The sequence below is a fragment of the Ogataea haglerorum genome, assembly GCF_019207285.1.
Source record: "Ogataea haglerorum isolate 81-453-3 chromosome Unknown 81-453-3_NODE_5_length_632335_cov_97.011461, whole genome shotgun sequence".
Taxonomy (NCBI): domain Eukaryota; kingdom Fungi; phylum Ascomycota; class Pichiomycetes; order Pichiales; family Pichiaceae; genus Ogataea; species Ogataea haglerorum.
In genome coordinates, this window is record NW_025065155.1 from 413,603 (window position 1) to 427,785 (window position 14,183).

Consider the following 14,183-nt stretch of genomic DNA (forward strand, 5'->3'; position numbering starts at 1 on the left):
GTTATAATCCCATCAACCGTGTAATTCTGACGTCTTCAATTAATCTATCGATATCCTTGAAGTTATCATCGTTTGTAGCAAAATGCCTATGTTTATCCATGAGAATATGCTCGTCAAAGTCGTCGTACTTGACTCGACAGTTCTCACAATAACCTGGCTTTGCTTCCGTTTTAGATTTGCGCACTGGAGGAAAATTGGTAATTTCTCTGACTTTCTTCTGCTTCGGTTGCAGCGATTGTCGGAACAACTGGTTATTAATAGGCGACATCAGATCATCTTTTTCATCATTGAGTTTTGGGTTATCCGCTGGAGTCTCGGTGATCTTGTTTTGTGGTAGTCTAGGTTTGCACTCCTCTTCCTGTTTCAAAGCCGGGCCAAAAGAAATGTTCACCGATTGATCTGGAGTCTTAGATTCTTCCTGGTTTTTGTTCATATCAGGAGCCTGCATTGCGCCGTTAGAGTCTTTCGCTTGCGATGATAAACGTCTAGCATCCTCTGAACTGATAAACTTTGAATCTTTTTTGACGTTGATGACCCGAATGACTCTGTCTTCCTTTCTGACTTTAAATACCTTTAGTGGCGACTCCTTCCTTTGAGCAGCGGGCAATGGAGCAAAAGTCATCATCTTCTTCTTCTCGTTCGCAATCTTCTTGTTGAAGACTAGGGAATGCGAAGGGCCCAATCCGTTGCCCACTCCGTTAACATAGCCCTGACCTGATATTGCATTCGATCCTGACTGAGTTTGAACAACACCTGAAGCCTCAATCTCACCATACTCATTTCCGACCTTGTTCTGCGAAACTTCAATTGTTGAATCGTCGCGATAGAGATTTGCTGGAGGAGCCATAGGCTTCTTTCTCACCTCTAGGACCTCTGAGTTCTCGTTGAGTTCCTCAAGGATCTTTCTCTTTTTCTGCTCCGGCTCTATTATTGGTGCGCCATAGTATGATTCCTCCCACATTCGTTTATATTGCACTCTCTCTTCGTAACTTAGCGCGGGCTCGTGCGGAAGACAGGAGGCTTCGATAATCTTCTGACGATAATCCTTTGTCTCTTCCAGATATTGTATGCGCCGCTTGTGCCGTTTCTCGGAATTGCCTGTATGAGTGTCTTCAATGAATAAAGACCTACCGTTGGTCGATTTTGTAAGTTTTGGAAAGTCGGCAGCATTTGTCGGCCATTCTTTCACGACAATTGGCCTCGTTTGTTGTCGTAGATCATAAACGTAAAAGTAGTAGCCTGTGAAGTATTTGATATCATCTCTTTTAGCATTGGGATCGCGATCGTTTGGGCCAAACAGCTTTTCGTTCTTCAAAAGAGATGATAGTTTCTTTTTGAGAAAGGACTCATCTTCCGGAATAGGCTCACCGAGGTGATTCATGAAACGGAACACTTTCTCATAAGTCCAGACCTTCAGTTCGTTCCTCTTTGCAATTCGAAATATGTCTCCCATTGGATAATCTGCATGTTTGTGGTATGGTCGTCTTGAGACGATTATTGTGACATTCTCGCTGAAGAACCTTTCGATAGTGGCACCCAAAGACTGTAGTGCTAACTTAGCTCGCTCCTTTTCCTTCTCGTTTCTGCCCTCGTCGTTCTCAAAATAAACGACGCTGGCTTTCAAAATCTTTCGCCAACTCTGTTGCCAGTCTTTTAATTCAGCGCCAGTCATTCGATTGGACTGTTTTTTCGCCGATACTGGCCGCGCAGCAAGAGACTTCATGGATTCATTTAGGGCAGGATTTGCAAGGTCTAATTTCTGATCTAAAAGCGACTTTCTAGGTGCAGCATTGGAGTTGAGCGCGGATTTGGAAGACTCCTTCAATGGAGCCCGCTTTGAGCCCTGCCGTAAATCAGCAGCGTGATTCATGATATGTATATGCTAGAGAGTAACTTTCACAAATGCTAATGCTGCAATGAAGTGATGAATGCTGGAATTTGTTAATCACTGATTTGGAACTGCCTGTTCATAAATGGAATGAGTCTCAATCAACAAGCGGGTTTTTCTCGCCGAGAGAAGTGGAATGATCTATTACAAGATGGATGTACGCAGCTAAGCTTATTCGGAAGCTTGTTACTAACGCAATCTCTAAAGCTTCTTTGTCTCGAAACACGGTAAATAAACAAAGACGAAAAACACGCACCTAGTGTGTATGTTTTTTCCCCCTTGTAAGGGGTGCGAGGTGTTGTGTAATAATCGATGCAAGGATTATTTGAGTTCGGAGAGTCAATTTATTTATTACAGACAACAGCCAGCGATGCTCAATTCTAAGAACATTTCCAACCTGTTGTCGCAGACACTAGATCCCGTTCCAGAAATCACCAGGTCAAAGCCCTACTCAATCTCGCTTTTATCGACGTCCTCCAAAAAACCACTTGTCTCATGCTTCCAGAACACAATCGAAGAAGATACAAAAGGCGGTGATAATGATTTCCTTAATGCTGACATAACGCCATCGGACAACCTGCGAATCATGTCGCTTACAAGCTTGAAGGCATGGGAGCAACGTGCAAAATCAGAACATAACTGGCTCGTGATACGCTTCAATTCGTATTATATCTACCTCTACAAGATCAACGACGAATATTTGGTAATGCTTTGTTGCGATTTACAATATCCAAAGGTGCTGGCCATCAAGAAACTGGAGAAGCTGAGCGAGGCCATGAAGGATAAACTGTGACCAGAGCAATCATAGATCCCATATAATCCAGCTTCTATTGGGTTGTATCATGCTAAATGACGCCTCTTTATTCGTCCGACTCCAAACCCTGGTCTTCCTCGTCATATTCCATGTCATCCTCGTCATCATCATAGTCGTCTTCCGCCTCGTAGTAATTATCCTCCCACCAGTCCTCATCCTCCTGGCGCTCCTCTTCCTCTCTGACGTTATGTTTCAGATCTTCTGCGTTCGGCATCACAAAATCCTTGGGGATATTGGCCTGGGATCTTGCCACCTCCACGGAAATACGCTTGCGGTATTCTTCTCTGTGTTTCTTGAATGCAATAGCTGCATCGACATTTGCAGGGCTAGATATGTTCGGGTCTTCTAGTAAGGAGATGATCGAGAGCAGCACGGACTCTACGCTTTGGGCTGGAGACCACGTTTCGTTATCTGGCTCATCGTTTTGGTCGTTTCCCGACTCGTGTAAAATGGAAATACAAAGTCGCCCGTCGTTATAAACATTCGGATGGTAGATAGGTGGTGTAAATTTGAACCCCGGTGGAGAGAACGGATAGTTGGAGGGAAACTTGAGCTGACCTCTCAAGTAAGCTCCGTTATAGTCTGCGTCTTTATCGATGACTATCAAGGCAACGTTCCATAGAAAAATGTTGTCGTCCTCAATCTCAACATGAACTTGTTTTAATCCGGTCCTCGGATTAGATATATCCTTGTATTCTTTCCAGAGTCGTTTGGCCGCTGCGTGTGTTGCCATCCTATTGCAGGTCCTATATTTACTGCGGGTGCCTCAGATCTGGAATTATAGCTTCAACCGTGTATTTTAGGCCAAAACCACAGATCTTGCCTATTTGAGCGTGTGATCAATTTTTATTACACACAATTTTCCAGGGCAAATCTATCATCAAGAAAAACATTATCGTCGCGTCGATTACGTCTACCATACTTGGAGCTCCTCAAACAGGTCTATGCGCATCTGGTTGCCTGAGGTGCCGACCTTATGCGCCACAACATCCCGTATGGTGTCCACGAGGATGTCTGAGCCACAAACAACAATGGCAAGACCGCTCCGGTGGCCTTCCACCTCCGCCTCATCCAGAACAGAAGAAATCAGCTTGGAAACATCAGGCCTCATCTTATGGATGTGATAGTCTGCCAGATGCTCTTCCGACAGTTGCCCCATGACGCGTGCCATTAGCTCCTCACTGCTGATCGATATTAATGGAGTTCTCGAATTTGCCGGCCTCGTATCGCTGGATGTCTTCTGCACCAGTTTATTTTCTCTGGTGAGATAAATATCTTTTGACACATAGTTGTGTTGGTCTTTTGTCTGGAGGGCCAGCAGCTCACGACCAAACCATCTGAGAGATGTGAAGTATGGAGATATCCAAGCAAAATGTATATTTTTCCGCCAGCCTTTGGATTGGGCTTGCTCCAGATGATGCATGCAATGGTAGTATGGGCCAGGAACACCATTACCTCCTGCAAGAAGGAGAATATTATCGTAGCTTTCGAGGCTTGAGGCATGTCCATAAGGGCCTTCGATGGCAACCCGCAACTGCGACTCACGTGCTGCCAGTAAATAGTCGTACAGTTTCTGCGTCATTCCGTCTTTCTTTTTGATGTAAATCCGCACTTCATTACCAACAGAATAGATAGTGAATGGGTGGCTTTCCCATAATTTCCAGGAAACAGACGGCGAAAGAATGTACAGGTAGACAAAACAGCCCGGGTATGGCTTCCAGTGGTCAGGCTTTGGAATGCTGACCACGATGGTTCCAAAATGTAGCTTGAAAGTGGCCTTTGGAGTGCCAAACCTGTAAATCTTCATGAGTCTCCAAACCCTGTCAAGCGCCCAGACTCCCATGCTGGCATACGTCCACTCCAGGTATCCGATGCTTTTACAATGAAGATATGCCCCCACAATGAAAACCAGGGCCAGAATAATATGTACAGCCAGGAACAGTTCGTACCACCGGCTGCGGAAGAAATAAATAGCCTGCAGGATGATGAGGATGCCGGCCTCTAATGCCTGGCGACCAAAGAGCCAGAGCGTCTCCTGTGAGACCTTCTCGTACTGGCCGCGGATAATTGTGTATTCTCTAAACGCATACGCATGTAATGCAGCCAGGATCACCATCGCCCTTGAGATCCACTTGTGGAAGATGATAAACGTATTGAACTGCAATCCCGTCAAATTAATGAGAATATTGTTTCTGCCACCAAACAAGAAAAGGGCAGGTAATTGTGCGAAGGCGAGAATACCCGTTCTGTCGGCAAGGTATCTATAGTACTGTAGATCTTTTGCTCCTAAAAGAGCATTTTGATCTTGCAGCGTGTAGCCAACAGAAGAAGATACTATGACTATGATGCAATACAGAAGGACAACGATGGATTCCTGCGTAGTTGGGATCAAGCTGTCGAAAAGCTTGAATGGGGCCCATTTGCCAAGAGCTCCGAACATGTTCCACGGTTGGAAGTGCTTGCCGTTCAGCGTGGGCAATGCGATGTAGCTCCTAAAGGAGTCAATCATGCCTCCCTTTAGCTTGTTGTTCCATCGAAAGTGCTTGATGTGGTTGAATATTCCGATCAGCCCCAAGGTCACTACCCAAAACATGCACATTATGGTGGAAAAATCATATGCCCAAGCAAAGTTTCCTGCAAACAGCGAGAACGAGTCCGCGTACGTCAACACTGTGGTGAGGTTCAGACGCACCGGAAAACGGATTGGCGTGGAGAGATTATAGGCCCGGGCCTCATTTTCGGAAAGGACGTACTTTGTCGCGTTCTGGTACCTCCTTTCGAATGTGTGTATGTCCAAATCGGCTCCTCCGAGTCGACCGCAGTAGTCTGCAATGACGCCGTAGGAATCGTGCAAGAGCTGATCCTGTTTCGTCTGATTGGCTGTCAGATCATGGAAACAGATCAACAGAGTGCCCAATGCCGGCTCGTACTGGCAATGGGGGCTAAAAAACTCGTTCGAACCTCGTGGCGGCACGAAGTCAAAAGGCGGTAAGCTTTGAGACTGCGATATACAGGAGAAAAAGTTTGACTCCTTGCGACTGAGTGCCAGTCCTCCTGGGGCGATCAGGCAGATCACGAGCCCGAGAACTTGTTTCATTTAGCAGTAATTTTAATCTGGATTTTTTTTATCTGAGATATCGGTGATGAAATGAACCAAACACAGAGTGCATACGGCATCCTTTTATAATAGCAACAACGGCAATGCTGAAGAGCGAACTCCGCTGCGATGTCCATCATCTCTGCGGTAGGTGTCTGGGTTTTCGGCTCGCTGCATCGCTTGCGCTGCGCACAACACATGTCAATGCGACCTGATAACGGTTACTATCGACGCGTCGTTTTTCTTCCTCTTGTAAAAATACTATTCGTCTATGGATGAACGCCGTTTCACGCTTGCAGCCTCTGTAGTGCTCTTGACCCTGCTGTTGTTGATTGGCCGGCTGATCTACGTTTTGCCTAGCTGTCATAACACATTCGGGTATCCTCAGAAATCAACGGCGACATCAAGGTCGGTGCTGATCCTGCTGGGGTCCGGGGGCCACACAGGAGAAATGATTCGAATTTTGCGCCAATTTGAGCATTTCGATCGTCTCAAACGGCAGTACGCAGTCGCAGACTCTGACGAAACATCGCTCGCTAGCATCAGCAGCCTTGAAAAGTCTCCATCTGTCATCACCATTCCCAGAGCCCGTAACGTTGGAGAGGGCAAGCTTTCTGCTTTTTTTCGCTCATCAAAGGCGTTCATATCGACATTTCTTCTTTTTTCGTCCATGAAGCAGTATCCTGATGTGTTCCTGTGCAATGGACCGGGTACAGCTATTCCAATAGCGTACGTGCTATTTTTTTTCAAGTATCTGGGTCTTTGCAGGACGAAAATCGTTTATGTGGAAAGTCTTGCCAGGGTCAACAACCTGAGTCTCACAGGAAAGCTGATTCTTCCTATCGCTGACCGAATTCTGGTGCAGTGGAGCCAGCTCGCCAGAAGGTATAAACGATGCGAATATTACGGTATATTAGTCTAGTATACAATTAATTTAGACTTCCAGGTCGGGTCGAAGACTCGTGTATTTAGAGGACGTGGTGGTTTCTGTCTTCGGTCTTTTCGTGGTAGAGCTCTGCACCTGGGTTTCACTGCTCTTCTTCTCTTCTTTGAGGGCATATTTGATCATTTGGCGTCTCACAATGGTGCGGATCTGTGCAATTTCTGTTGTGGAGAATGAAGGAGTAATAGTTTTTCGAGCCCAACATAATCGAAGCGGCTCTCCCGCAATAACCACCAATTTGGGATGAGAGAGCGAATCTCTGAGATATTGTGCTGCCTTCTCGGCTGCCTGTCTAGAGGAGAACTCGAGAAAACCGAATTTGCCCCGATGGTTCAAACTAACAGCATCCACTTTCTTTTCTCCAACGATGTCCTCGAAAAAGTCTCGCACCTGGTATTCAGCGAGCTTCTCGCCAAATCCGAATAGGAAAAATGACTTGAGCTTGCTGCTTTTAGGCGTCTCTAGATTGCCATTGAATGGTAGATGTTTGCAAAGCTTGATCAGCTCCTCTTTGCTGACCTGCTCTTCATCTTGCTCGCTCTCTTGTTTCCTCTTTTTATTATCTACAGCTTTGGATAGCGAATCTATCATTTTGCGTGCGTCTGCCCGTTTCTGTTCTACCGTTTCAATTGCATCATCTCCAGCAGCCTTGTATTTTTTTTCAAGTTGAGTAGCGGCGTATATTTTAGACATTTGATTCTGTGGAGTCAATTCCAGAGCAGGGCTTTGATCTGTCAGCTTCAAAAGCTGATCTCTCGTACGCAAGTCAATTCCCAGCGTCAGATCCAACATGCACGACTGACAACAATTCTTTGCTCTCGCACAAGTTAAACAGCATAGTGTCTTTTTAAGTCGTTCGCCCCTCTTCACAGACCACCGAAATACAGTGAAAGGGCGCGTGCATAGCTTACATTCTGCTCCGTTTCGTTCTCGGGTCATTTCCACGTATGGATTTGGCCCCAAGCAGTTTTCACAAACTGCTGGGGTCTCTTCTGCATTGTACGACATGAGTATATGAAAATATTAAAAATTTTGGATATTTAAATTCAATGAATTATTGATCCATATAAGAAAAACTGTTGGAGTTCGATTATACGGAATACTCTACAAGTTCAGTCATATAGGTGCAGCTTCAATTAGCTCTCATCATACACAGGAGTACAAACAAATTGGACAGAAAATAGTTCAGATCGCGCTCTCCGAAGATAACAGTGGCGAAGAAAAGTACAACAATCACCTTCTTCTGTTAGTACAACTCTCAGTGTTAAAAAGCTCTGTCAAAGTTGTGTTTCCTCATGTGTATCGGTTGAAGAAATTCGTTGCAATGCTCATCATAAAGTTGTACTTACCGTTTACGAGTATGAAGAGTAAAATTTTTTCATAGTAAAAAAAAGTTACGAATTAGCAAAGCATGGAAATATTTATTCGTACGACTTTGCACCGGAGTCAAACCGGGAAGCAAGCGTGTTGTTAAATTTCCGTTCCACTACCTCCTTGACAGCTAGTGGGCATACTAGGTCAAACACGCTGGAACTTCTGCCGCTAGTTTGTAGCTCTTGCTTTGACTATCAACTGAATTCTTCACAAATTGTGTCATCCTGTCTCATCGTATACCCCGGATCTAACCCCTCGCACCCCGGAATTGCTGAGCAGAAAAACTTATTTAGTTATCTCTCACAAAACCAATTATTTGTCAGGGTGGTACCACAGGCTGCATAGTGTCTTTTGCCGTTGTCTGATAAGCAAGAATGCCGCCTCCATCGCCGCCAGGCTCAAAACCGAAGATCATCAAAGCACCGGGCTCAAATACAATCCGAGTGTCCGTTGCCTGCGATCGTTGTCGTAAGAAGAAAATCAAGTGTTTCTATGAGGAAGGCGAGGAAGTGGATCCTGATGGACGCACACAGTGTGCCAATTGTAAAGCCGTGGGGCTCGACTGTATTTTTACTGACAAGCTGGCTCGCAAAGCCTTTCCGAGAGGATACACAGAGTCTTTGGAAGAGAGGGTGCGAGAGCTGGAGTTTGAAAACAAAAAGCTGCACAAACTGCTGAAGATGCGTGCTGAAAACCCAGACGCAAAAACCAATACTCCCGAGGAGCAAAAGCCTTCAACGACACTGCTCAATGACGAAAATTTGTCCCTGCTCAACCAACAGAAAGCGTATAAGTCATTGGAAGAACATCTGCACGACGAGACGTGCACATGCGGAAACTATCCGCACTCGGTCCACAACAGGCCTGTTTCCATCGCTGGTTCTGTTGATATAGACAAGGGAGAACTAAGCGATGACGATGCGTCTCTCTACTCGGCATCGATGTCCTCCAATTTGCACTACACCCAGAACGTCGATGACTTGCGCAACCGGTATGGCTACAACTCATTTGAGCAGGCCAATGCTCCAGGAGCAGCGGCAGCTGTGTCTCTCCAAAACAAGCTACGGACCAAGCACTTTTTAAACCTTGCGAACCTGATTGCAACGTCGATTCCCCGGACGACCGAGGAAACACTGTTTATTCCTTCTTTGCTGGCCAAAGTTGTGAGCGTTCATGGATTCAACTCAAAAGCTCCATATCTCACTTCAAAGTCGATTGCATTGCTAAAGGAGGCATATGACGAGGATAAGAGGTATTCGCGATTTCCGTCGATGTTCGAGAATGTCAAGTTCAACGAACTTTCGCCCGAAGACTCCAAAAAATTCTTTCAGGGCCTGAACCTGCCCAACCATGTGAATCTGGACCTCTGCATATCCATCTTCTTCGAGACCTGGAACCAGGTCACCCCGGTGCTCAACAAGGACGTTTTTATGAGCAACTACATGAAGTTCAACAAAAGTCGCGAAGCCAATTTTGAAGACGGGGAGATGTATGGAATGGAGAAACTAGGCGAGATGCTGATCATCATCACGACACTCGTGATGCTCAGCCAGGAGCGCAATACCATGTATGCGCATAACAAGGACCCCACGGCCAGTCACTCCGAGCTTTTGCAATTCTACGATCATCTCATCAAGCAATTCATCCACTCCAGCATCAACTCCCTGTGTTCCATAACTTCTCTACAACTGACGACCCTTGAGCTGTTGTACTGTCTCACCACTGCCGACCTGAACACCAGCTATGAACTTCGTGGAAAACTCATCACCATGGCACAACAACTACGGTTGCACAGATGTCCTGCCGCCGTGCTGGGCTACAACGGCTCCAAGGTCTCAAAACTCCAACAGGGAGAACGCAGAATTCTGTTCTGGTGTATCTACAATCTCGACTCTTTCAGTGCGCTGATTCTGGGAGTTCCTAGGCTTCTTAAGGACCACGAGATCGAGTGCGCACTTCCGTCGTCCTCGTCCGCTGACGGCACAGACATCAATCTTATCACTTTCAATAACACGCAGCTGTCTCTGGTGGGAAAGGTCAGTGATCTGGCTTTGAGCGTGATGAGATATTCAAAAGTTCTGGGAGCAATTGTGGATGCGATTTTCAAAAGGAGCAGCAACGAGCCAAAGCGCGCGAACGTTGGCGAGTCGTCTGCACTAATTTTAGAGGACCTGCTTGACACTTGGCGGAAGGACCTTGTACCTTCGCTGAGCTTCGAGAGCGACCTGAACGCAACCGACATCGAGAAACTCAGCGAGGCCCAGCTGACGCTCATGTATCTCTACTTCCAGGCAAAAGCCCTGATATACATGCCCCTGATGGCAACAGAAACGACAAACTTCAAAAACTCGGCTTGCTACATTGCCATCCAGCAGTCTGCAACAGCAATTCTGGCGATCACCAAGACACTGAACACCGAGAAGTTCCATTTCTACCACTTGCCATTGCCTATCAACGCGTCTCGCCAGAAAGCAAGATTTGCTCTGTTGGCCGCCAAGGGAGCATTGGAGTACACCAGAGGCGGTGCACTTTTTCAAGACGCCAAATCGCTACTCACGTCTGTTATCGCCGATCTGAAATTTGAAACCGACATCGCTTTCCTGGGCTGTTTATCGCGGTTGTGCATGGAACATCTGGAAAATGCAATTGAGGCTATTTTGGCACCTCCAAAGGCCAACTCGCCTTCGCAGCAAACTGCTGAAATCAAGAAGGAGAAGAAGAAAAGCTCTGCTCTGCGTAACAAGCTTTCGACACCGATCAAGAAGGAAGAGGATAACGTGGCTATCAACGATATCTTTTCGGCGAAGACAACCCCGCCTCAGATGAAGCCGCAATACCACTACCAAACGCTACAGGACCAACTCAGGGACCCTTCCCCGATGCATCAACACTACACGTCCTCACAAGAACAACAGTCGCACTTGTCCCAGCTTTATCCAATGATGAGCATCCATCAGCAGTCACAACGACAGCAGCCGCAATTCCCGCTCCCTCCTGACCAAACCGGATATACGCACCCGGAGACGAGGTCCTATACAGATTTGATGATGCTCAATGACTTTGGAGTGGATGCCTCATTAGGATTGTCATTACTAGACTTTGAGTTGGACGATAATTGGCAAAAGAAGCAGAAGACAGACAACAACGAGCACATGCAGAGTGCGAAGGAGTTTGTCACGCCCGAGGAGCAAATGTGGAACTGACTCGTGTATTATGTAGATGCGGAATCTGATCAATTTTGATGAAGAGATTTTATTTTCCATCTACTCACTGATCGTACTTACTATATTCTGGGATCCAGAATTGTCTGAGAGGAGGCTTGTACTGAGCACCAATTTCAGTGATAGTCGCAACCTCTTCAGGAGTGAGCTCAAAGGAGAACACGTCCAAAAATTCGTCCAGCCTGCTTTCCTTGGAGGTGGTTGTGACCGGAATAATTCCCTTTTGGTCCACCCACCTCAGCAAGATCTGGGTCTTTGTCTTGCCGTACTTCTTCTCTAACGAGCTCAGGTAGTCGTCAAACTTCTTACCAACGCCACTGGTCTTGTCGCCTTTGGTCAATGGGCCCAAAGGAGCATATGCCTCGAGCTCAATACCGTGCTTCTTGCAGAAGTCGACAATACCCGGTGTTTGATTTTGCAGGAACGCGTTGTACTCAATCTGGTGGACCTCTGGCTTGACGGAAGCCTCTCTCAGAATCTCTTCAATGTCTTGGACCGTGAAGTTGGATATGCCAATTCTCTTAGCAAGCCCCTCCTTTTTACATTGCTCCATGTATTTCCAGGCTTCTCCCAAATTAAACCCGTGGGTTTCTTTCTTGATGAATGGGGAGTGTAGGAGATACAAATCAGCGTAAGGAATGTTCACTCTCTCCAAAAACGCCTTCAGATGCAAATATGGGTTGGCTTCCTTGGACCGAACAGAGTAATCCCCAGCTCCCGAAAAGTACTTGTCAGTGACGAAGTACTCGGCTTTCGAAAGACCAGATTCTGCAAAAGCTTTGGCCAATTCTTTGTCTACATTGTAACACTCTGCAGCATCGATGTGCCTGACGCCTTTGCTCAATGCGGTCTTGGTGATATCAACTAGTTGCTGGTTAACAGTGTCGTTGCCGTACTTGTAGTAGTAAGTTCCGCAGCCAAAAGCTAGTCTTGGAATTCCCGAGGAGGTGGTTGGGATGCTCATTTCGAATACTGCAAGCGATCAATTGAGTCTGTATTTATAGTGAGTTCGTCATTAATAATCATGCTCTGCATGGTCTAGAGGTGACTCTCAATCACATCCGTGCACCAGAAACGAAACGACCCGCGGACGAGAAGGTGACAAACTGTCACGGTCGCAGCTGCCATGGCTCAAACACGGTGTGTGGGGTAAGTACAATCTCCGGGATCCAGACCCGAGACCGAGAAAGAGGGTTTCAAGCCTGTGTCCTCAGCGGAGGTTGTGTAAGCGCTGCTTATTGTCCTTTAGGCCGCTCCGGCGGCACAGCTTCCATGGGACAACCTTGCACGGACAGGCAAGTCCCGGAGACGCCCTGTTGTGTGATGCTCACTTCTGGCTATACAAAGCTTTATATCACCTTACTGAACGCCGTGGTGGACCCAATTCCCGGCTCACACCACCCTCACATGCAGAGCTAACCAATAGGGTAATTAATTAACGCTATATAGCTCGTGGTGAACACTGGCCCGGAGTAGTCATACGTGTAGGTTTTTGGCGTGATGAAAATTAGGTTGCGCACGACTTTCTTTATGTTTCGGGAGGGAGTGCTGCAAATGGTATATAAGGACCAGTTTTTCTCGCACATTATCAATTGCTCTTTAATACAAAGATAATATAGAAACAATATGACCGCAAACGTTGGAATTAATGGATTTGGAAGAATTGGTAGACTGGTGTTGAGAATTGCCTTGGCCAGAGAGGACGTCAACGTCATTGCTATCAATGATCCATTCATTGCTCCTGATTACGCCGCTTACATGTTCAAGTATGACTCTACCCACGGAAAGTTCAAGGGTACTGTCACCCACGAGGGCAAGTACTTGATCATCAACGGTAAGAAGATCGAGGTTTTCCAAGAGAGAGACCCATCCAACATTCCATGGGGCAAGGAGGGCGTCGACTACGTCCTGGACTCCACCGGAGTTTTCACCACCATGGAGGGTGCTCAAAAGCACATCGATGCTGGTGCCAAGAAGGTCATCATCACTGCTCCATCTAAGGATGCTCCAATGTTCGTCGTGGGTGTCAACCACGAGGAGTACACCCCAGACATCAAGATTCTGTCTAACGCTTCTTGTACCACCAACTGTCTGGCTCCATTGGCTAAGGTGATCAATGACACCTACGGAATTCAGGAAGGTTTGATGACCACCATTCACTCCATCACCGCTACTCAGAAGACTGTTGACGGTCCATCTCACAAGGACTGGAGAGGAGGAAGAACAGCTTCCGGCAACATCATCCCATCCTCCACAGGAGCTGCCAAGGCTGTTGGAAAGGTCCTTCCAGCATTGGCCGGTAAGCTCACTGGTATGTCCATGAGAGTTCCAACCACCGATGTTTCTGTTGTTGACTTGACTGTCAACCTGAAGAAGCCAACCACCTACGAGGACATTTGTGCTACCATGAAGAAGGCTGCTGAGGGTCCATTGGCTGGTATTCTTGGCTACACCGACGAGGCTGTTGTCTCGTCCGACTTTGTGACCGACACCAGATCCTCTGTCTTCGACGCCAAGGCTGGTATCTTGTTGACCCCAACTTTCGTCAAGCTTGTCTCCTGGTACGACAATGAATACGGTTACTCTACCAGAGTTGTTGACTTGCTTGAGCACGTTGCCAAGGTTTCTGCTTAAGCCAAGTCTCCATCTACATATTTAAGGCTTAACCGAAGATTTATAGTTAACGAGAAAAAAAGTTCCACCATGCGTCACTCTTCATTGTACATGTCTTGGTGGTTGCATTTAAGCTGGCATCATAAAATAATATATTGTTGCTTGCTGTACGAAGAAAAATATTCTGACTAATGGAGTGGCCCATCTTCCGTGCCCTAAACTTTGGTACCTGG

At 46.6% G+C, this 14,183-nt stretch overlaps 9 protein-coding genes across 9 annotated transcripts; 4 read left to right on the top strand and 5 right to left on the bottom strand.

Moving 5' to 3' along the window:
* Nucleotide 1: 1 nt before the first annotated feature.
* KL911_002177 (uncharacterized protein) lies at nt 2–1,870 on the bottom strand (the record flags this gene model as incomplete). Its single annotated transcript, XM_043197217.1, has 1 exon — nt 2–1,870. The coding sequence occupies one exon, from the start codon at nt 1,868–1,870 to the stop codon at nt 2–4; it is 1,869 nt and encodes a 622-aa protein (XP_043055182.1).
* Nucleotides 1,871–2,258: 388 nt separating this feature from the next.
* Nucleotides 2,259–2,681, top strand: KL911_002178 (uncharacterized protein; the record flags this gene model as incomplete). Its single annotated transcript, XM_043197218.1, has 1 exon — nt 2,259–2,681. The coding sequence occupies one exon, from the start codon at nt 2,259–2,261 to the stop codon at nt 2,679–2,681; it is 423 nt and encodes a 140-aa protein (XP_043055183.1).
* Nucleotides 2,682–2,748: 67 nt separating this feature from the next.
* Nucleotides 2,749–3,435, bottom strand: KL911_002179 (uncharacterized protein; the record flags this gene model as incomplete). Its single annotated transcript, XM_043197219.1, has 1 exon — nt 2,749–3,435. The coding sequence occupies one exon, from the start codon at nt 3,433–3,435 to the stop codon at nt 2,749–2,751; it is 687 nt and encodes a 228-aa protein (XP_043055184.1).
* A 180-nt stretch (nt 3,436–3,615) lies between these two features.
* Nucleotides 3,616–5,799, bottom strand: KL911_002180 (uncharacterized protein; the record flags this gene model as incomplete). The annotated part of the gene is made up of 1 exon (XM_043197221.1): nt 3,616–5,799. One exon carries the CDS (start codon nt 5,797–5,799, stop codon nt 3,616–3,618), a length of 2,184 nt encoding a protein of 727 aa, XP_043055185.1.
* Nucleotides 5,800–6,070: 271 nt separating this feature from the next.
* On the top strand, nt 6,071–6,721 carry KL911_002181 (uncharacterized protein; the record flags this gene model as incomplete). Its single annotated transcript, XM_043197222.1, has 1 exon — nt 6,071–6,721. One exon carries the CDS (start codon nt 6,071–6,073, stop codon nt 6,719–6,721), a length of 651 nt encoding a protein of 216 aa, XP_043055186.1.
* Nucleotides 6,722–6,733: 12 nt separating this feature from the next.
* Nucleotides 6,734–7,750, bottom strand: KL911_002182 (uncharacterized protein; the record flags this gene model as incomplete). The annotated part of the gene is made up of 1 exon (XM_043197223.1): nt 6,734–7,750. The coding sequence occupies one exon, from the start codon at nt 7,748–7,750 to the stop codon at nt 6,734–6,736; it is 1,017 nt and encodes a 338-aa protein (XP_043055187.1).
* A 740-nt stretch (nt 7,751–8,490) lies between these two features.
* KL911_002183 (uncharacterized protein) lies at nt 8,491–11,319 on the top strand (the record flags this gene model as incomplete). Its single annotated transcript, XM_043197224.1, has 1 exon — nt 8,491–11,319. The coding sequence occupies one exon, from the start codon at nt 8,491–8,493 to the stop codon at nt 11,317–11,319; it is 2,829 nt and encodes a 942-aa protein (XP_043055188.1).
* A 64-nt stretch (nt 11,320–11,383) lies between these two features.
* Nucleotides 11,384–12,301, bottom strand: KL911_002184 (uncharacterized protein; the record flags this gene model as incomplete). Its single annotated transcript, XM_043197225.1, has 1 exon — nt 11,384–12,301. One exon carries the CDS (start codon nt 12,299–12,301, stop codon nt 11,384–11,386), a length of 918 nt encoding a protein of 305 aa, XP_043055189.1.
* Nucleotides 12,302–12,963: 662 nt separating this feature from the next.
* KL911_002185 (uncharacterized protein) lies at nt 12,964–13,971 on the top strand (the record flags this gene model as incomplete). Its single annotated transcript, XM_043197226.1, has 1 exon — nt 12,964–13,971. The coding sequence occupies one exon, from the start codon at nt 12,964–12,966 to the stop codon at nt 13,969–13,971; it is 1,008 nt and encodes a 335-aa protein (XP_043055190.1).
* Between the last annotated feature and the right edge of the window lie 212 nt (nt 13,972–14,183).